Here is a 23,051-nt window from a genome sequence, read left to right on the forward strand (position 1 = left end):
ACGTTTTCAATTACTTAATGTGAGATCATCTTTCTCTCTCTTTCTCTAAAAATTTAGAAAGTAAAAATTTAAAATAAAAAATACTACTATGAAATTCTTAAATAAATTAATTATAAAATTTATAATATAATATAATTTTAAAATAACTTGTAGCTAAATTTTAATTTTGATTATAATTCATTTATTTTTTAATATTAAAAATTAAAAACTTTAGATTAACTAAAAACTAAAAATAAAAAAAAATAATCAAATGACAATTAAAATAAAATTTAGTTACAAATTATATTGATGATTAAATTTATAATTTATTTTTTTATAACTAATACTCCCTCATCCCATAAAAATGTATACTTTCCATTTCCGCTCGTCCCTTAAAAATATGTCCATTCCATTTTTAGGAAGTTATATCAATTTAATAATGTAAGTCACATCATCCACTAACACTACTGTAATTACTGTTCTTTCATCTCTCTTACTTTACTATACCATTTACCTCATCTCTTTTACTTTAACAATTTTGTCTTAATTAGTGTGTTATATCTATTGCCCATATTTTTATTGGATGGAGAGAATATATTTACGAATTCCATAGTATTTTCAATTTTATTTTTTTACTTTATAATAGTTTAAGAAAAAGAGAGAAAATGGATTTAACATAAAATGATTGAAAAAGTGAAGTGAAAAATATCATTTTAGGTATTGAAACTGTAAGAAAATATCATATCTAATACTCCTCCATCCCACTTAAAATGCAACATTTGGAAATCAGTACGGGATTTTATGTAGTGTTGTTTTGTGAGTGAATGAAGAGAAAGTAAAGTAAGAGAGATGAAAAAATAGAGATAGAGTTGTTTCCATTTTAGGAAACGTTTCATTTTTAATGGGACAATCAAAAAAGGAAAACGTTGCATTTTTAATGGGACAGAGGGAGTACAAGAGAGAGAAAAAAAAATATCACATTCAGTACCTAATGATGGTAATTTGTCATTTGAAAGGAATGGAAGTGCGATGGTGCTTGCTCAACTCACATGACTCACAATTAAAATCAACAGACGCAACTACAACTAAACTACGAAGACTGGTAAAAGACGAATGACCAAAAGGACAATGTTACTGATATGGAGACACAACAACAGATAGAGCACTAGGAGAGACGGGTGAAACAGTATCCAAGTAGTAAAGATCGCCACGCTCATGTCCTCCACCAATCGTCCTCTTCATCTGCAGGTCCTGAAAGAGAATACGAAGGATAAGCTAACCAATAGATATTAAGCTAACTGGAAAATTTGGGGCAAACAAAACATTGTCAGGGTTGATATGAGTAAGTAGTGGGTTTGACAATACTAGCTAGTGCTAGTTACTGGAGAATGGAGAATAGTTGTCATTAGCAAGACGAACATATGGAAGAGAGAATGGAGAAAAAGAAGTCAAAAGTAATTTTGTACCAGTAATATGGGTAGAGACACCCAAATCCAACATCCAAGACTTACCAGGAGAGACAACAAACACAACTTTAGAGGTAGAAGCATCAGTAGTAGAAGCATCAGTAGTAGTAGTAGTAGTAGTAGTAGTAGTAGTAGTAGTAGTAGTAGATGAAGAACTTGGTGCAGCAAACTCAGTATTATTAGCCCAATCTAGTTTGCCAAACTTCTTCCAACACTTATCAGACTCATTATTCGAATGACCATAATGATCACATAGTCGATCATGAAACCCTCGTCCTCGCCACCACACGGACCTTGACCGCGTGCAGACATAGCTGAATTATCAAAAGATGTAGATTCCGTACGCCCGGTGGAGACACGAAGAATGTGAGACAACGCATTAGATAACGTTGGAATGTTATCAATGACCATCAAGTTATCAAGTTATCTCGAAGTGGTTGGAGATCAACAAGGCCTTTCAGAGTAGAGAAGTAATCATTGGCGGACTCAGTTGAGTATGATAGAAGTTTTTCATATAATTCAAATAACTGAGAGACGTTTTTGTCATTGAAAAACATCTCCAGTAGAGCATCCCACATGGCTTTGGCACTATCAAAGCAGATGATATCCTGACTAATAGATAGGTCTAGGCTATTAAGAAGCTAAGTCATGACGGAGCAGTCATCAGTATACTAAGTGTTGTAGTTGGCATTTGTAGTAGTAGGCGTGGCAGTTCGAACATGACTTTGCTGCTTCTATGATCCCAAAAATAGGAGAAAAGCACGGGACCAAAGCATATAGTTGTAACCATTTAACTTAACGGTGGTTCCAGTAGGCGGTCTAAAATCAGACATGACATCAGAGACTGTAGCAGGAATAGGATAGGATAATAGTTGTAGCAGAAGAGGACAACTATAGGAGGAATAAAATAATAGCTGTAGCAATAGAGCAGTGGAGCAGAGTAGCAGATAGATAATAGCTGTAGGCAGTAGCAGCAGCAGCAGAAAAAAAAAAGCCCTAAATTTCAAAACCCTAATTTTCTTTTTTTTTTTCCTTCTTCTAACTAACCTAGTGATAGATTCGAATACCCTCTGGTACCATGTAGAACAGAAAATATAGAAGCATAGTAGAGAAAGTAGTAGTGTGTATTTTATTATTCAACATAGGCCACATATATATAGTACGAGAGACTAAGCTATGCTATGTCACATCATCGATGTGGGACTGAATACATATAATATACTAAAATGTCATTTTTGGTAGGGGTAATAACTCATCTAGGGATGGAAATTTGTTCATGGATTTCCATCCCTAGATGAGTTATCACCCCTACCAAACATGCCTAAAAGTACTAATGCAAGAAAAAAAAATCCGATATAAGGTGCTTTCAAGAAGACATGCAAAAGGAGAGCTAAAATATGAGGGATCAGCACATTACCCTATGATTATTGAGGAACTCCATTCATCCAGTGACAAGGAACACCACCTCAACCCAGAGACAAAATGTCAACTGTTTGAGTCTTTAGACAGATCTCTAAAACGAACATGAAAAAATATGAAAACCAGTTCTCATTTTTCGCTACTTCACTTGCCAAATTCGTAGATCACACCTCCATCTTCTGTAATAACATTAAAGCAACACAAACATCAAACTTGCAATCAACTTGGCAAAAGATGAGAATCTAAATGTATCTATGCATATATGTTTTGCAATCCGAACAACCAATAAGGGCATTCAGGTGACAAACAGAGGAGGGAGAGCCATTACCTGCGACTTTCTTATTAATCCATTTTTCTACGAGCATGCCAGCCCCAATCCCACCAGCGATACACGCACCATAGAATGTCAGGTTAAACAAAAGAGATCTGCGGGGAAGGAAATAAAACTCGGGAATCTCCCTCATCTTTTTTGGGACCCTTTTCTGTGCTGAAACTCCTTTAGAATCACTGGCAAGATCCCTGGCAACTGGCTCTTGCAAATATTTCCACTCCAATTTTGACGGATCACTGTCTTCCTTTGCCATCAGTCTAGATATGAAATTCTGTCGCAAGTTCAATAATTTAATAATTTAATAGTGCGTAATGCAACAAAAAACACAGTCTAAGTGTCAAACTATATAAAAAGAGCAGCAAAATATGCAAACAACACATTTCCTGCATACTTAAGCAAGCGTGATAAGAAAACCTAGGGCTCGATGCCTCAATCAATGACAGGATACTTGAGCAAATAACAGCAAACTAAGCAATGGTAGTTTTCTATTCCAATCAAATTTTGATGCATAATCATCTTCCTCCGTCATCAGTCTACCTCGGATTTTTAAGTTGCAAGTTCAATCATGCAACAACCTGACCCACACAAACAAAGCCATTCCCCTGCATACTTAGTGCGGAAAAATGACCATTATCAATGAATAGCAAACTCAGATCAATGATGCAAAACTCAAGCAAAGAACAACAAACTAAGAAATTGAAGTTTTTAGCTGCATAGGAAGCTTGAAGATATGTAAACAAGTCAATTCCAGAGATACAGGTAGCAGAAAATCACACAGCATTTTGACAGGAAAACTTGAATTCGCCAAATCATGAGATGGAAGGCAGGTTTTCAGAAATCAATCCCCTGTTCATTATTCTTCCATCCAGCTCAAAGATCATCAACAGAAATGCAACGCAACAGCAATGGCTTCCAACGGATGAAATTCAGCTATATATGATTAAAAAGAACCACAAAATTGGGGAATAACTCGACGCGCAAGGCATGCGCCCTAATTCAATTGAAACAAGGCAATTTCAAAATTTGAAGCCACTGAGAATGGATTCCAAATAATTTACAAATAAATCAATCAAAGATGAAGCATAATTACGTTTCTGAAGCAAAGTCGTGAACAAAATGAATGCTACTGTATTGAGAACATGTGATGGACATTGGTGGCAGCTTTAAAAGAGGTTACCGGATTTCACACACAAGGTACACCGCCGTCTGAATCAGCCAGCCGAAACGAATGTGAATTTGGGACTTTTGAGTTTAAAGGGTTTTTTTTGTTCACCCTCAGTAGGGTATAAAGTTAGGGGAAGAAAGAAGAAATCGACTATACTACTTCACCATCATCAACAAGGAAACGTAAATGATCGGTCATCGCTCTTATTTAAGAGCACGTAGGTAGGACCGGATCTACTTTTACTCCTTCTCCTTAGCTATGAGCATGTGGGTGTTGTACTCTTACCTAAGGACAAGCTCAAGGGTCCCACCATTCCACTATTTAATTTAAATAAAACATTTTCACAATATTAAAATTCATTAAAAAAAATCGGAATACTATTACAAATTACAAAAAAAAATTCAAATTACATAATTCAAATCCTAAAAATTAAAAATTACATAATTAAAATCCTAAAAATTAAAAAAATACATAATTAAATTCATAAAATTAAAAAGACCCACTACTCGTTGTCGAATTTCGCCCAAATATGATTGATTAGATCATTTTTTAGCTCAATGTGAGCTCTTGTACCGCACATTGTGTGTCTTCTTTCGATCCTCTCGTTCACCGTCGTATGCACACCTCGGCGTGGGGGAGACCTCGCGGTTGAGCTTCCGGCTTCATCCTCGTCGTTAAAGTTAGCCGCCCTCGGTCCTTCATCAGCTATAATCATGTTGTGCAAGATAATACACGTGTACATAATGTCGACGATATTCTTAATGTACCACAGCCGAGACGGGGCCTTCACAATGTTGAATCGACCTTGAAGGACCCCAAAAGCTCTTTCGACGTCTTTCCGAGCAGACTCTTGACGCTCTGCAAAAAGAATCCGTCTCGGGTCTTGCGGATTGCTGAACGTCTTCACGAAAGTCGACCACCTTGGATAAATACCATCGGCGAGATAGTAACCCATGTGGTACGCATTTCCGTTGATGGTGAAGTCGATCGCCGGTGCTACACCATTCAAAACATCATCGAAGAGTGGTGAAGAATATAGCACGTTCAAGTCGTTGTTGGATCCGACAACACCGAAATATGCATGCTAAATCCATAGGCGGTAGTCGGCGACCGCTTCAAGGATAAGCGTTGGGCCGCCCGCCTTTGTGGCCGCTTAAGTATTGCCCCCTCCAAGCAGTCGGGCAATTCTTCCACTTCCAATGCATGCAGTCAATGCTGCCTAGCATACCGGGAAAATCGTGGACTGTTTCGTGAAGATAAAGCAACCATTGACAATCTTCGGTGGCGGGTGCTCGAAGGAATTCCTCGCCGAAAGCAGAACGAACGTCGTCGGCATTGGATTCCAGTTGACTCACCTACATGCAAATACTCGTCGAAAAGGTCAGCCGTTTGCCCAGTAGCAAGTTGTCGGATGGCACAAGTACACTTTTGCAATGCCGAGAGACTTTGCCGACCAGTTGCGTCTACACCTGATTGAAAGTATTCAACACGGATGGACAATGTGTTGACAATACGCATAAACAACCGTTTTGACATGCGAAAACGGCACCGAAAGTAATCTTCTGGATACCGCGGTTGGTCGGAAAAATAGTCGGCAACAAGCCTTTCGTGGGCTCCCTCCCGATCACGATGGATGTAGCGACGTTTTGATCTAGTTGGTTGAGGAGGACGGATGGGGTATTGGCGGCGACTTAGGCTTCATAGGCAGCACGATATTGCTCCTGGTATTCTTGTTCTTCGCGCTCCGCTTCCGCAATGAGATCGGTGAAATCTATTTTTGAATTTTTTAGAGAGGGTTTGAGTGAGAAAGGAAGATGTAGATGATTTAGTATGAAAAAGTATGAATGAGAGATAATTTGATGTGAAAAGTGGATGATGAATGTGTGTATTTATAGATGATTTTGGGATTTAAAAAAAATATAAAAAATCCAAAAAAAAGTCCATAAACGGATCTATTTATTGGAATCCAAAAATATATTTTTTTTAATTTTTGGTATTATTTCGAATTATTTCTGAATTAAAAAAAATCATTTTTCCAACGTTGACCAATCGAATCGTGACATGTAGGGCTGCTCAGCGATACGGACGTGCTTTTAGCTAAGAGCAGCGCCGTGCCGCTGGCATGAAAAAAACATAAAATGTACCTTCTCAACCTTTCCCCTTCGAGAAGAAAATGATTTTTCATAATATGGTGGTTATAAGATTTTACACATACCTCTTCAAAATGGGAAAGGTACAATACCTTCTCAAGCATCTCTTCCTTTGGAGAATGATTTTTATGGCAAAAAAGGTAAATAAGATAGTTCTATGACTTGACCTCTCCAATTGCCTCCTTCTTGGAGATGCTCTAACAGCATTACTTTTATTCATTTTTTACTACATGCTCTTCCGACAACACTCACATTCATGCTCTTCCGACAACATTCACATCAATGCTCTTCCACAAGAACATGTTCAATGACCCTCTATTCTATTATTTAATTTAAATACTTCAATTACTAAAAATATTTCCACAATATTATAATACATTAAAAATATCTGAACTACTATTACAAATTACAAATTACAAAATAAAAATAAAAAATTACATAAAAAAATCCTAAAAAATAAAAATTACATACCTAGAATCCTAAAAATTAAAAATTACATAACTATAATCCTACAAATTAAAATTACTCCCTCCGTCCCATTGAAGATGACCCACTTTCCTTTTTGGTTTGTCCCAATCAAGATGACCCATTACTTAAAATGGAAACATCTTTATCTCTACTTTATTCCCTCTCTCTTACTTTACTCTCTCCTCTTACCGCACAAAATATAACTGCATAAAATCCCGTGCCGCCCAAGGAAGGGGTCATCTTCCTTGGGACGGAGGGAGTACATAATTAAATCCTTAAAAATACATCCGTGGAAATTTAAAGAAGATTAGTCCGATGGCGGTATCCCCAATTGTAGTCAGAAATCTAGTATCATTGCAATATGTGAATCAAGTTGATCGGTAGTCATCCGAGACATATCGGCCATATTGGCTTGAGCCAAAATGGCCCACAACGAGTTGGTGGAGGGTAGAGGCGACACAAAGGGAGTGGGAGCGGGAGCCGGTGGTGCGGATGGTGTTGCGGTGGGATGGCGGCTGGCTGTTGCCTTTTCCTTCCTTGCGGCCGGCGCTGGGAATCGCTTGGGACGGCGTCGGGGCTATCCAAGTGAGCTCCGACAAGCTGGCTTGCCACCTAGTCCTTACCGGCGTCGGATAATGACCTCGACCGTTTGCTGGAGGAACTGGGAGAGGATTGGACGCTTTCCTTATACTTCGGATAATGACGCACCATCTGCCAAGTGTTGAGATGTTTGAATGGTCTGAACTGCATTGATTGGTAGGTCGACATGGCGGTCGTGATAATGTCGCCCTCGCTCGTGCCGCTCTATGCTGACTGCTGTTCCTGGAGGTAATACACTTGGAACTTATGGATTTCTTCGTTGGCTCTTCCGATAACATTGTGCACCATACTCTCATTGCGCTCGATGGTTCTAGCCGATTGACCGGCATAGTACCGGCGAGCGACGCGAAACCAAAACATGTCCCCGGTTTGGTTCATGCCTACATCTGCATCTTCGGAGATTTTCAATTAGGCCTCGAATATCTTATCCATCTCGTGCTGAGTACAGGGTGCAGACGTTGGAGACACCGGTACTACCACGAGTACGGACATAGACACCATGACCGTTGTGACTGTCAGAATCGCCCTCCAGAATTTGGGACAACGGTAGCGTCGAGGCGCTCCCTCCCGAGCCTTGTTCGGGTGCACACCTGTATTGCCCCTCGAGGAAATCTTGCTCATCCACCAGGTAAGGCCGGTAGTGACTCATGCTAAATTTGCAATCAATATGTCACCCACAAGCGTATGAGGTATGTAGCACGTGGCAAGTTAAAATTATCGATCTACCGGGTAAGGCCGGTAGTGACTCATGCTAAATTATCGATTCCATATTATGATGTCGTTGAACCATGATCATCACAGTCTGGCAACTGCCTACGTTTCTAAATCCTTATGCAACTGATCATTTCTGGCCCTGGCATATTTGAATCGTCATTCATTAATGTCTAGACCTTTCAAATTTGGTTGTACAACTGAAATACCTTATTTGGTACCCTATTGTTGAAACTGAGATTCAATTCGATTCCATCATATATTCATGACCTATCTTATGATCTTTCAAGCTCTGTTGGGATGACCCAAACCAATTGATACAAGTTAGTGCTGGGACTCAAAGATGAAAGAATAGTGGAAGACGTCGCTTTCGTACGAGAATTTCCAGACGTTTTTCCCGAAGTGTTACCTGGACCGGCGCCAGATCGACAATTGGAGTTGACAATTGACCTCGAACGTGGAGCCGCACATGTGTCTAAGGCACCGATCGAATGTCGCCTAAGGAATTGGAGGAACTCAAGATACAACTTCAAGAGCTCATGCGCATGGGTTTCGTTAGGCCTAGTGTCTCGCTGTGGGGCGCACCAGTGCTTTTCATCAAGAAGAAGGATGGATCAATGAGGATGTATATCGACTATAGAGAGTTGAACAAATTAACCCTCAAGAACAAGTATCCACTGCCGAGGATAGACGATCTGTTTGATCAATTCCGAGGAGCCGGCGTGTTTACAAAGATGGACTTGAGGTCCGGATACCACCAGCTGAGAGTTCGAAGAGAGGATATACTGTAGACCGCATTCCAACAAGTGAAGGCCCTATATCAACGACAGTACGGAAAGTTATAACCGTTGGAAATACCAGAGTGGAATTGGGAGCACATCGCCATGGATTTTGTGACGGCCTTGCCGAAGACCGTAAAAGGGAACACCGCCATTTGGGTGATTATAGACCGACTAACCAAATGTGCGCACTTCATACCGATCTCCATAACCCACGGATTGAGCAAGCTGGCCCAGATTTACATAAAGGAGATTGTGCGATTGCATGGAGTCCCAGTGTTGATTATGTCCGATCGTGACCCGAAGTTCACTTCAATATTTTGAATTAGTCTGCAGTGCGAGCTTGGAACACGATTAAATTTTAGCACAGCGTTTCACCCGCAGTCCGATGGGCAATCCGAGTGAACGATCCAAACCCTCGAGGATATGCTGAGAGCCGTGGTGCTTGACCGCGGTGGAAGTTGGGAATCCGTACTACCGCTGATTGAATTTGCTTACAACAACGGTTTCCATGAAACGATAAACAGGCACCGTACGAAGCCATGTACGGAAGAAAGTGTAGATCTCCGCTCTATTTGGACGAAGTTGGCGAGCGAAGAGTACTTGGACCTGATGCAGTTGAAGAGATGGTTAAAATTGTTCAAAAAATTCGTAAAAGGATCAAGGAAGCACAAGACAGACAAAAGTCGTACACTGATGTCCGACGAACTGACCTGCATTTCCAAACCGGCGATAAAGTTTTTCTCAAAGTGTCCTCGTCGAAAGGGATAATGCGTTTTGGTGTTAAAGGGAAGTTGAAACCGCGATTCATCGGGCCTTATGAAATTCTAGAGGAAGTAGAACCCGTTGCATACCGATTAGCGCTACCGCCAAGTCTCGGAAATGTGCATAACGTCTTTCACGTATCACAGTTGCGGAATTATGTGTTCGATCCAAAGCACGTGATCCACTACGAAGAAGTCACGCTGAATTCCGACTTGAGCTACGAAGAGAGACCCCAAATAATCTTGGACCGGAAGGTTCAGAATTTGAGAAATAAATCTATTGCTAGCGTAAAAGTGTTGTGGAGAAACCACGAACACGAGGAAGCCACGTGGGAGCTTGAGGACAAGATGATGGAACTGTACCCGGAACTCTTCCCATGAAGGTACCAAATTTCGGGACGAAATTTCTTTTAAGAGTGGTAGGATGTAACGCCCCACTTTTTGAACCCTAATTTTCGAACCATAAAATTTTTCATTAAATACTTTTAATGCCATGAACTATGTGGATTAAATGATGAGTGAATTAATTGCATGATTCTTTGTGACCTAATTGCTATTTGGAGATGAGATTGAGTTGAATAGTCTCTATTGTTGAAAATGTGACGTGGTCGTGGAATGGTCAATGTCGTTAAAAAATGTGACGTGGAGGTGGAATAGTCAAAAGGGTTGAATTGGTGATGTGATCGTGTGAATATTTAATGCGGGGTGAAATATATTGTGGTGAATTATTCCCTAAAGGATTAGTAAGATTAAATAGGATCTTCATAAATATCATACATATTTTATTTGGAATTTCAACCACCATGCCTTATTGGAGAGGAATCCTATTTTTCTTGGATTTAATTAATTGCTTGGGATATTTATCCAAATTAAATCCAAAGTCCAATTATTTCTTATTTTCTCATGAGAAAATCGACCCCTATGCTTATACATGGAGATTTTTGAAAATCTCCTATTTATGGGAGAAGGAATTATTTTATTATATTATTTGATCTCCTATTTATGGGAGAAGGAATTATTTTATTATATTATTTGATCCCTTATTTATTCTCTTCCATGAATAAATATGAATATTCTAGCATATCTTACCATATCTAAAGAGATCTTGCCATATTCTAATTTAATTAGGAATTTAATTAAATTCCTTCTGGGAGAATATATAAAAATTGCCCACTCCCTATTTTATTTGAGAGAATTATTATTTTTATTGTGCTTCGTGATATTTTATTCTACTTCGTGAAATACCAAATTAAATCATATGATAATTAAATAGCATATAATTCGAACCCTCCTCTTATTTCTCTCAAAATTAACGCGAACTCCTCCCCATATCTCCTCAAATCATTTTATTTATTTAATTATGGGAATATATTCTTGAACTCTATAAATAAGAGAGAAAACCCTAACCCTAGAATCAAAATCACGCCCACTCTCTCTGCCCACTCTCTCTCCCTCATGCCGTCTCCCACTCTCTCAAATTTTCTTCTATTTATCTCCAAGAGTTCTTCATCTTTTGAGAAGAATTCAAGTTGAAGCCTCAAGAATTATTGAAGAATCAAGATTTTACTTTGTTTCTACCGATCGTTTTTACCAAGAAGAGGTATTTTGATCTATCTTTTCTCATCTAGCAGATGATCGGTATTCTTGAACCCTCATGCATATAGATCGAGTGAAAAGGGGAAAACAATTGATGAATGAAGTGATATGTGTGTGTGTGTGTGTGCATCGACGTGCGTGCGTGTGTGTTGTGTGTGCGCGTGTGATGAGTGTTGTAGAACACTCATGCGTAACATGATTTGATGATACATCTGGAGTTGTAATGCAAATAGAATTTATGTGATGAGCATGTCTTGATGTTCTGAATGATAATATAAAACGAATCGATGGGAAAAAAGGAAACGTTGGGAACATGCATGATTTTGAGTAGATGATTGAAACTTACTTGTGATACACTTAATTTAAAGGTGATAACTCGCGCTCTCGGCGTGATAGCAATGGGAAGAGCATACTTGAGATCTAAGAAGTCGAGGTGGGCTTTATTTACAAAACTCTTTTATTACCAAAATAATGATTATGGTGTTATATGGGTTTATGCCATGCCTGTGATTGTTTTGATGATGTTGTGTGTCTGATGCCTAGTTTGTGAGTTCGCTCCATTAGGCTATAGGGCTATATAAACGAATTCGGGTCTGAGTAGGGCCGAAAACCCTATCAGGCTAGTGTACACAGTTGGGATCGGGAGCCGTCCTTGCTAGTCGGCCGGTCTCGTGGGCGAATAGTGTGGTCTCACTTTCGTCGCACTATGGGATTGATGTGAATTGTGGATTGTTGAGAAATGGGGGAAATTGTTTGACTGGCCAGTCTATGAAATTATTTTGTGATACTCGATGATATTCTTTTATAAATGCAAACACTTGTTCACTATGGTAAGGATGACATATCTATTAAAATGTTTTGGCATGAGTCCACTGAGTATGTTTAAAGTACTCAGCCCTGCATGTGTTTTCCCTATGTGCAGGTTGAGCGGCGACGAGCGGTTGGCGGTGGTGAGCAAATTAATTTAATAATAATATGGTCATTTTGAAACTTCGAGTGGAGTTGTGTCTTCATACATGACTTCACCTTTTCTCTTGCATGCTTCCGCTGAAACATGAACTTCTTATCGTTTGATTGAGTTTGAACTTATTCCTTTTGGTTTAGAATATTCAGACATGATGCATTTTGGATTACATTAAACCCTTGTCATTTTGAGCATAAATTATGATATTTATTCTTCATTGGATTTCTTTGTTAAGATGTTGTCTTATTGTTTTAATAGTTCATTAATTACTTTAGTCAAACTCTTTTTATGAAACCCTAGCCTATGTTCGTTGTTGCATTTAAGTCCGCCTAGGTCGCGATCGTCGTATTTAATATACCTTAGAAGGACGATCGTGACAGTTAGGGTTCGAAAATGAGTGAGAACCCTTTTATACTCGGAGTGAAAAAGGGCAAAAATGGGTATCTGTGTAAAACGCCCGATCGGGCAATCCGGAAGTATCGCGATGCCAGCCAAAAACGCCCGATCGGGCTTTTTGTCGGATGCGACAAGCCCAACGGGTTTTCTCTCTTGAATTCACTGCGCTTCAAAACGCTCGATCGGGCGTTTCTTCGGATGAAAAACGCCCGATCGGGCGAAGTCCCTGGAATCATCCATTTGCTCCGTTTTGCTCCGATTTAACCTGTTTTTACTTCAAAACCCCAACAAACTCATTATTTCATCTAATCAACGACTATATGGGTGAAAACCTATTATAAACACCTTAATTCAACAAAAACATGGGTTAAACATCTCTAAAATCATCCTAAACTATGAGTTTGTCAGATAGCCACCCGAAATTTACGACCCTTGGGTTGGAGGAAAGGGCAAGAAATTCATATCCGGCGAAGGGAATGGCGATGTGCTGAACCATTCGTGTTTCCATCCGCAGGAGTCGGAGGGGTGTTCGCCGAGCCAGACATTTTTGCAAAAGAGAAAGAGTGAGAATTTTTAGAGAGAAGAATATTAATGAGAAAATTGTTTGGTGTAGTGTGGTATGAAATTTTTTGTGTTGAAATGAGTGGTATTTATAGATGTAATTGTGAATTTTAGGGTAAAAATAATGAAAAATAAATTAAAAGTAGAGAAAAAAATTCATATATTTTATTTGGAAGTGGGAAAATATTTTTTTATTTAAATCTGATTTTTAATCTTTTCCAAAAAAAAATTTTAAAAGAAAAAGAAGAAAAAATAGCCAACGGCAATCACACCATGTCGCACTGCTCTTCGGCACGGCGCTGTGTTAGGTTTCGTATACTGAAATGCATGTTTCGAGCAAGTTTCGCTCGAATAGAATCTTGCTTGTATACGTAAAACTCTACAATCCACTTTTAACCCGATTCAGTATTATTCGAGCATTTTTGCACGAATAGAATCACTATTATTATTACATTGTGTTTGCTTGTGCATTTATAAGATGTTTTTTTTAAACATTTAAATGTATAAGAGGCAAACAAAGTCTAAGTCTTTTGCTTAGTAGACTGGTTGTGGCCGTCGTCCACTTTAAGGTAACACAGTCGGTTCTATGCAATGCTTTGCAAAAGAAAAAGAAGAATTTCACAACCTAGATAGGCTTAGACTACCTATCGTGAAAGGTTGCAATGTCAGTCCGATTATTTCTAAGCCTTACTGAAATAAGATGACATTGGTGTGGTATAGCACTGAATGGATCTAACAGCAAGACATGTCTTTATACTATCTATTGAAAGACTAGGTCTTGATAAATAACTATTTCTTAATCTACATACGTTAGCATTGAGCATACGGTATTGATTATCCACTACTTTGACTTATCAAATGGTGTGGATTTTTCGCAACCCAATAACCCTGATATATTGGGTAGTGGTGATTAATATCTAGTAGTGCTAGGATTGCTATTATGTTGAATCGCGCACGAGGTGAGTCTCGTTTGATAATGTCCTCAAGAGGAGCTCGAACAAGGTTTTATTATTCGGGAAACTGGACAGTTGGAGTTTTATTACTCTGAATAATAAATAAGTGTTTCTTGCTAAGTCCACTCTTGGAATTAATAAGATGTTAATTAATTAAGTTAATAGCAGACTTCAATTAATTAATGGACATTTATATATTAAGCGCGGGAAATAAATAATAAAAATAACGGAAACCCGAATTACTTGTAATTTCGAATTTGGATGGGGAGTGCAATATTACTTCTGTATGGCTGCTCGTAATATTCCAATATAAGCTTGTATTAAATTGTGGGTACAATTTAATTAGTAAAAAGCTAATTGAGGGAGCCCATATCCAAAACCTTCCATAGATCCCTGAATGGCCCAATATGAACTTAATATAAATAGGAGAATAAAGGAGAGACATAATGACAATTATTATTAGATGAAATTTTCGTCCCCCTCTCTAATTAGTAGAGGAGCTCGAAAATTCTTCAGCTCTCCTCCGTGAGGAATTTCTGTCTTCTTTTTATTCGAGTCCTAGTATGTTGATAAGATCAGCCCACCCTGATATCGAGATACAGTTCGGGAACTAGTCAGAAGATCAGTGGTCTAGTATTGAAGATCATCACGTGGAGAAGGCGCGAGCAATCGACGATTTTTTAGAGAATCAAACCGGTGACTCTAAACCGTAGAAATCATGTTTAGGATTTATATTTTTCTAAGCATGAATTATTTGCGTTCTAGCATATAATTATCTGTTTAACATGTGAATTGATTAATCGCATAATCGGTCGAATAGATCAGTATCTGATTTATTTGTTTTGTATAAGTCTTCCGCTGTGCAAGGGGCACCAAATCCCAGCTCGATGCTCACCGATGCAAATGCTCTAATAATCCAACTCATTCCTGACCCGGAAACTCCAAATCGGGGTTTTCTTTATTTATTTTATGCAATAAAATCAAATCATAAATATATAATCTACATATTAATTGAACTGCCATCAATTTTGAATTGTATTCACTATGCACTTTTATTCTATTTCAATTTAGTTAAATTTTGTACAATAAGTTTGAATAATTAATTCTCATTTAATGGAAGCCTCGAACTCTCGATTAAAATTGATTCTCTGGACTCTGAGCATCGATCGAAAGATTTTCGTAATAATATTTTGCATTTATTTTTAAAGTAATATAAATAATTCAAGTGAATAAAAAAGTAAATTAAGAGAGAATATGGTCATGTTAAAATGCATATAGTACTCAATCCATAACTAAGACCAATCCTACACCATTACATCTTATATCGAGTGGATGAGATTAAAGCTCACGGATTTCAATAAATTATAGATAATTTATCAACAAAAGGGTAAAATAGTCGATCGTTGTAACATAATAATTTTCACAGATTTTTTTATATCAACATTGTGTATTACAAATATCTACACGGTGACATAAAAATCTCAACACAAGTACCAGAAAATATCAACACAGTTTTTTTGATATTGTACATACATTATATTGAGATTGTTTAATGTATTCGTTGATATAAATTCTGCTAATCAATATATACGAAAATTAAAATTATAATTATAAAATTTCATCATCCGATCATCATCGGAACATATGCAATTGAGATCTCAATAGAATCCTTATGAAATTACCTTTAATTTGATATATTTTTGGCGAAAAAATAATTTAAATCGAGAGAGTTAATTGTAACTACCATTTATAAGAATTAACATTAGGATTATTTTTTCAAAATAGATATTCCCTCTGTCCACGAATAGGAGTCTCATTTCTATCTGGTACGGGTTTTAAGAAATGTTAAGAACAGTGGGTGGAAGAAAGTTAGTGGAATAGGAATCTCACTTGTATATATTAGTTTTAAATGATATGTGAGTGAAATAAGTTGGTGGAATGTGGAATCTCTTTACCATTTATGGTAATTATGAACCGGGACTCCTATTCACGGACTAACTAAAATGGAAAAATGGGACTCCTATTTGTGAATTGATACGATCATGGAGGTCGTGCGTCAAGGATTTCAGCTACAGCTGGATTCAACTGGAAACCGTCCTATCGAGATGATATCCGAAAGCTTTAAAACTGCCACCATTGTCTTCGTCTCAAATACAGGTTCGCGTGGGTATCTTGCACATCCCAATCGGAGTCCCAATGAGGGAGTTATGGCGGATTTACAAAAGTCGTGCAGAAAAGACAGGGAGCTCCAAAAGGAACATCCGGCCGAGTGTTTTTCAACCTGAAAAACACCCGACCGGGCAAAATGATTTGGAAGTCCAGAAGGAACACCCGAGCGGGTGTTTTGCACCCCGCAATTCACCCGACCGGGTGAATCACCCGAGAATTAGTTTTTGAGGGCCTTTTTCCACATTTTGGGCCCTTAGTATAAATACCTTTTGGTGTCATTTTTCATTCAAGATAGTGATTGAATTAAAGTTATCTCCCTAGTGAGTTTTCCTCTTTGAGGAATGTATCCTCAATTTCATAGATTGATTCAAGTAGTGGTGGAGCCAAGGGGTGATAGAGCTATTGAAAGTTGCCTAGAGTTGTTTTCATTCTTTTGGTCAAGGTCCTATGGTCATAACTCTTATATCCCATCATTATACACATGATTTCCATTCCTAATCTTCCATCAATTCTTGTTTGGATTCAATTTTTGTTGGTTGGATCTTTTATTATCTTTTGCTTTGTGTTGAGAAATTGAAAATAGCCTCACAAAAATAGTTAGATCAAGCATCATCAAAGGGTAAATCCTTGGGAAATGGATCATAAAATACATGGATCCTTATCATTTGGTATCTAGAGCCTAGTACCCACTAGGTGTTTGATCTATTGTTGCTTTGGGTTGGGTTATTTTTTCCTTTTGTTCTTTGTTTTGCTCTATTTTGTTGGGATGATCGATTTGATCAATTGTACTTATATTAAGTTGAAATTCGGTATGTATGATCTATGTTATGTTTCCTAGCTACCTGTAAAATTTCATTGAAAAATTCCTTCGTTTTCCTAGTTAGCTGTAGATATTAACATCATTGCCCTGTTTTGGCATAGTTGGGGAAAACCATACAAAACCTATCCAATTATCAAATCTGATTATATATGGATATTTTTCACTTGATCTAGTCTTGTTTGTGAATCTATCCACCAAAATTCATCCAAATTGGTCATGGGGAACAATACCAAAAAAATTCATAAAGATCAGCCAAATTTCAGCAAAAGCTTCATCCCATATCTTGTGTTCTTTAGTGTGTGTGTTTACTCTAGGCCTAGTGTTCCTTGCTTTCATATGTTTAATCATTATTACTTTGGTATTTACTACTTGATGTCCATATGTTCTTGATGTGTATACCTTAATTGAGTTGTCCGGGCGTCAAAGAGTGGGAATTGGATCGAAAGTGTGTGATACTAGCCCCACTATATTCTAAACCTACCGAGTGATGTTGGTGAGTGACTTGGGGGTGTTGGGATACTACATTGTGGTGAGTTAGCTTCTTAAATCTGTCTTTCTAATTTTTACTAATCTCTAATACTAGTCTCTAGTCTTTGTTTTTGTGTTTGTAGAAAACTTTGATGCCTCATATTACTCGATCCAACAAGATGGGGGACATCCACGAGGAGGAGTGTAATACCCCAAATTTACAAAACTGAAATAGAAATAAATATAAGAATTAGAAGTTGCAATATTCCAACTTTAGAAGATTAGAAATTACAAATTAAAATTAGAGGAATTATACAAGCTAAATGGAAAATTTTGAAAAGATGATAAATATGTGATTAAAAAAAAGGAGAAAGAAAAAGAATAAATAGTTGAGGTGGAATGTGGAGTGATAAGTGTAATGTGGGGAAGAAAATTAGAGAAAGGTTTAGGAATAGGAATAGGAATAGTAATCAAATTAGAAGAATCTCTCCCTTGTACCCTCTACGTCCCTCTCTATAATCTTCACCACAGCCTTGTTCTCTCCGTTCAGCTGCACACCGGCGTCTTGGAATCGCTGGCGAAGTCACGGGAAGGCCGAAAGCGCACACAGCTTACCCAAGTCCCAATTCCCATCAGTTTATCTCCATGTCAGGAGTTGAGATTCAAACCCACATCAATCCAATATCCAAAATAGATGCTATGGAAGTAGACTCCTTTCAACCTCCATAGCCAAGAACTTGATCCCTCATTTATTCGACTTGTTTGTCGGCAATCAGAGAGTTAATCGCATAAAACATGGCAAATCAATATGCAAATCAAGCAAAGGAGCCTATCGTGAAAATCGAAGCATCCAGGTGAAATAAGCTTATGGTCATAAGCCTACAAGGTAGAGTATCCTCTCTATGGTCTTTGATCTTTTAGTTAAGATAATGTGTGTTAAATTGTAAACTATAGATGAAAGAGACGCTTAATTATGATTCCTAATTATGCTTATAATGGGAACGATATGAACTGTTATGATATTTAATAATCTAATAAGAATGTGCTGTGAAGAAATAGTATAAATATGAGTTTATGATGAAATTAGAAATAGTGTGTTATGAAGTGTAGTAATATATGTGTTGGCATGATAAATGATTATACAAGTTTGATATGAAAATGAATATGACTCTGGCTGTGAAGATGGTGCGATAAATGTTGAAATGAGCGTTAAGGTGAATGTGATAAATGAGATATACTGATGAGATGTACACGAAGATAATTGCATGTGATTAAATGTCAGCATCCTAAATGGGTGGTCTATGCGGAGTCCTTTCGCTGACAAAATCCACATCTGCATCTGTTTTCGATTTGGTTCGTGTACCTTGGTCTCTGGTCTCTGACACTAAGCACTTAATGGGGCTAGTTTTGTTTTCATATGTGAGAACGTTGGCGATCGACATATATATGTTATGAAATGTGATGATGTCTATAATTTATCTGTGTTAGTACGTAGATAAAGGCGTGATGTGCGTGTTCAGGATGATTGAGGATACAGATGTAATGTAAACTTAGATAAGATACAAAATTAAGTGATTTAGTGTTAATTGAAAGAAAAATGATGATTTGTGGTGCAATATACTGGTAACAAGATAATTATACAGTAATTTTGAAATATGTGAAATTATAAGTTGCTACATGATGGTGTAACATGATAATAATGAAAGTTAACAATTGCCAATAGGGGAAAACTAAAGAATATAGAAAACTATATTTATAAGAAAAACAAAAGTGTGTAAATACTCATCCTATAAAGAAATTAGGTAAATCCAGATTCATAGTTAAAGAATTACTTTTTTTTTAATCAAGTAATGATTAATATAAATTTATTAATACCTCTTTTGTAAAAGTGTTAGATTATTTTTTTTGTAGTGATGTCAAGCTCACTTTCCCTCTTCTTCCACCCAGCAGGTTAAGTGATAGAGTTTGTATCAGAGTAGCATATCAGTTACATCTTTGATGAATCACTAGTCAATTGTGGAAGTCTATATCATGGTGGCATGTTTTTGATAGTATAATTCTACTGCAAAGTTCATTATGTAATAGTTGGAGTATATTTTATTAAATAAAAATAAATATATAAAATTTATGAATGTTTGCAAAACCAAATAGTGGCATCACTTATTTAGGGTGTCTCCAATAAGGGGTGTTACAAGGAGGAAGGGAAGGGAGCGGGCTCAAGTAGTCCCAAACCCGAAGGTGATCTAGTGAGCATGATATCCCGAATGATGAAAGAATTCGAACTAAAGGTGATGACCCAAATGGATGTTCGGTCAAGAGAATCCACTGCTCGGGCAAAAGATTCTGAAGCTCGCATGCTTTCCGCTCAAAACACCTTGGTTGGAGCCTTAAAGGAGGTTCGTGCATCAAGCTCCGTCACTCCTAAAAGTGACCATCTACATCTCAAAGCTTCCAGCATAGAACATGTAGTGTCGAGGGGTAATGGAGCCAATAGACGGTTTGGAGGAGGAAATGATGGGTATGGTCGTTTTGGAGTAAGAAACCAACATGGAGGGGTGGAGTCTTGTGGGGAAGTTGAAGGAGGGAATATGAGAAATCGGGATGAGAATGTGGGCTATGGGAGATTCGGGATGGAGAATATTGGTCGAGGGCCTTTTGGAGGAGGATATGAAGGGAATGATAGATTTGGGATGGGCAATCAATGAGAAAGAGTTGGGCTCTATGCTGATGCTAGAGGTGGCTATGAATCAAAGTATCATGAAGATGGACTTGGTAGGGGAAGTCATGGGGAACAAGCTCCAAAGTCTCATGGAGAGTGGCATTCTAGGAGGGTGAGAAATCATGCTAGCTATAAGGAGTGTGAAAGACAAATTGAAGAAGAAGTTTCATGTAGAGCTCAATTGAGGCCTACCTACCCACGTGGTGGTGTAGACACAAACCAAAGAGGTAACTCCCCAAGTCATTTGACTACATCCTCTTCTTTCCATTTCTCACATAAAACTCTTGATGTATATGGAAATGTCTCTTCTTCGATGAGTTTAAACCAAATTAGTAGAGAAAAAGAACGAGAGAGAGAGAGAGAGAAAAGGCTTGAGAGTGAAAGTGAGTCTAAAAAGCCAGAGAGAGCGTGAAAAAAGACAAGAGTGTGAGGTGAAAAAGTCAAGAGAGAGTGGTGGGGTGAGAGAAAAGAAAAATATCAAATGAGAGAAAAACCACAAGCACAAGTGAGTAAAGGGTGCTTGTTAGATTCCAATGCCAATCTTGGGTGGGCACCAAATGACCCTTTACCTCTTGCCCTTGGTGAGGTAAATAAGCCCTTACCCACTAATACTTCTTCTATGTCTTTTTGTGTTGATAAATTTGTAGGAAATTTAATTGAAGGCATGGAAGTGAAGCATCAAATTGCACATGGCTTGGAAACTATGCACCCGAAGAAGGAGCAAGCGGAACAATGGCAAGTGGATGAACTCCTTGCCCAAGGTTCAAGTGCACTATCTTTGTCTCCTTATGATGCTCCCTTGCATATGATTACACTAGAGAAGTCCCTTTGTGTTGATAGATTTGTCATTGATGACTTGTGTAGAAAGTGGTCTCATGAGCTTGAATCTTTGAATGCTAAATCTATCTTTGCATCATATGTTGATCCTTTTTCGATAAATCCAAGCATTGATAGACATGAAATTTCTCTTGTGAAATCTACCTTGAATGTTGGAGTGACTTCTTCTCATGCTAAGATGCCTAATCTTTCTTTTGTTAGCAATTATGAGCTTCATGAGTATGTGGATGAGAATAGTAGGACCAAGATGAGTAAAATGGATGATGACTTTAGAACTTGGTGTTTGCTATATTTCATTGCAAGGTGGTTAAACCCTTCAATTGGATTGGAGTGTTCTATGGACGTTTTGTGAAGGATTTTTCCACTTATATGTCTCTTGAGGATGATGTTGTGATTAATGGCATAAAATTGCATCGCTCTCATGTTTGTTGTATTGTTTTAAAATTGCTAGAGCAATTGTGTGGGGCTAATTTGGAAACATTTCGCATGATACTTGATGTAGTTTTTTACAAGTGTCATATGCATAGTGTTGTGTCTTGTCTCCATGTCGTGCATGAAGGTTTATGGACACATTGCTCCTTTATGTTTGATAATCTCTTGAAATTGATGGGGCAATGGGATGAAATCCATATTCATGAACTTTGTTTGTTAAATGATAATCCTTCTTGCAAACTTGATGTGTGTTGTGATGAACCTACTATGTGTGTTGAATATGGGCTTGTCAATTTGTGGAGTAGTTCTCATTTGAGCAAGAATGATGTATCAATGGTTCCTTATGGTCTTTTGTTGCTTAACCTTGAGAATAGAAATCTTGTGAATAGACCTTATTCGGTTACCTTTGAATATACACACTATGAGGACCCTTTCTTGTATATGCCTAGTCTTGTTGAGAATGCCAGATCTTTTGTGAAGATGTTCAAGAAATTGTGCATCATTTGTATGGGGATGATTGAACCAAATAGAAACAAGGTGTTTGGGGCATGTTGATTGCTTTTATTGCATGTCCATCAAACCATTCAATTGAGTTGAGATGTTTTATGATCTATTTGTGAAGAACTTTATATCTAATGGCTTTGTTTGGGACTACATTGTGAAGGAATGCCTATGTTTATTTGCACCTACATCTTGTACCTATATTGTGAGGTTTTTTGAGTTTTGGTATGAAGGGTATCTTGATAAGTTTGTCTTGATTCTTTATGGGTGAGATTTGGACATGAAAGGATTCATTAATTTGAGTTCTCATATTTATTGTGACTTGGCCTTGAGCTTGAGGGAACATGAGTTTGGAAGTTCATACAACGTCTTTGGTGTAGTATTATCTCTTAAAGCCGTCAGTGGTCTCAATCTTTATCATCTTACTTTGATATGATTTGCTCTCATTCTATTTTGTAGGTGTGCGGAACCTGAATTTGAGGGAAAATCTTTCCCAATGAGGGGAGGATGATATGACCATGAGTGTTAGACGTCAAATGTCTTCACCTCGACGCGAGCCATGGATTGATTGGGGTCTAAGGAAGAGAGTGAAGACATGCCAAGGATTCAATAAAGCTATAAGGCCGCTTGAGGATGCGAGGAATAGAGGAGGCTCGGATTTGAAGACAAATCCTTTCCAAGAAGGGGGGATGTGTTAGTAACGATTTTGGTTATACAATTCCAATTTTCTATTTAATATCTGTTTTGTTTTTACTTTGTTTCTTCCCTAAGTAATCTTGATGCTTCATGATTGAGTGACACAA

The 23,051-nt window shown here is 37.8% G+C and overlaps 2 protein-coding genes and 1 pseudogene across 5 annotated transcripts; 1 reads left to right on the forward strand and 2 right to left on the reverse strand.

Moving 5' to 3' along the window:
• Positions 1-931: 931 nt before the first annotated feature.
• On the reverse strand, positions 932-4,525 carry LOC148933936 (uncharacterized). Of its 4 annotated transcripts, none has more exons than XR_016136565.1 (4): positions 4,373-4,525; positions 3,193-3,452; positions 2,863-3,043; positions 932-1,230 (listed from the first exon to the last, which is right to left on the reverse strand). XR_016136565.1 is itself a non-coding variant. In XM_089067383.1 (2 exons), the coding sequence occupies exons 1-2, from the start codon at positions 3,446-3,448 to the stop codon at positions 3,009-3,011; spliced, it is 291 nt and encodes a 96-aa protein (XP_088923509.1). In that variant the 5' UTR covers positions 3,449-3,452; the 3' UTR covers positions 2,860-3,008. The 4 variants fall into 4 exon arrangements, 1 of the variants encoding a protein (XP_088923509.1); XR_016136562.1 differs by having other exon boundaries at positions 3,193-3,466; XR_016136563.1 differs by having other exon boundaries at positions 3,193-3,466; positions 4,286-4,525.
• LOC148933937 (uncharacterized) lies at positions 1,237-2,856 on the reverse strand (annotated as a pseudogene).
• Positions 4,526-20,473: 15,948 nt separating the features above from the next.
• On the forward strand, positions 20,474-23,051 carry LOC148933938 (uncharacterized). The gene is made up of 2 exons (XM_089058723.1): positions 20,474-20,705; positions 21,126-23,051. The coding sequence occupies exon 2, from the start codon at positions 21,143-21,145 to the stop codon at positions 21,665-21,667; it is 525 nt and encodes a 174-aa protein (XP_088914849.1). The 5' UTR covers positions 20,474-20,705; positions 21,126-21,142; the 3' UTR covers positions 21,668-23,051.

This window comes from Salvia hispanica, chromosome 1 (genome assembly GCF_029641045.1).
Source record: "Salvia hispanica isolate PSC_SH4W2 chromosome 1, Shi_PSC_v1, whole genome shotgun sequence".
Classification (NCBI taxonomy): domain Eukaryota; kingdom Viridiplantae; phylum Streptophyta; class Magnoliopsida; order Lamiales; family Lamiaceae; genus Salvia; species Salvia hispanica.

Excerpts from the sequence above, each read along its gene's own strand:
- LOC148933936 (XM_089067383.1), bottom strand. The coding sequence starts at position 3,448 with ATGGCAAAGGAAGACAGTGATCCGTCAAAATTGGAGTGGAAATATTTG. Across the intron at positions 3,044-3,192 it reads GATTAATAAGAAAGTCGCAG|AAGATGGAGGTGTGATCTAC; the intron begins GTAATGGCTCTC and ends ATGTTATTACAG.
- LOC148933938 (XM_089058723.1), top strand. The coding sequence starts at position 21,143 with ATGGAAGTGAAGCATCAAATTGCACATGGCTTGGAAACTATGCACCCG.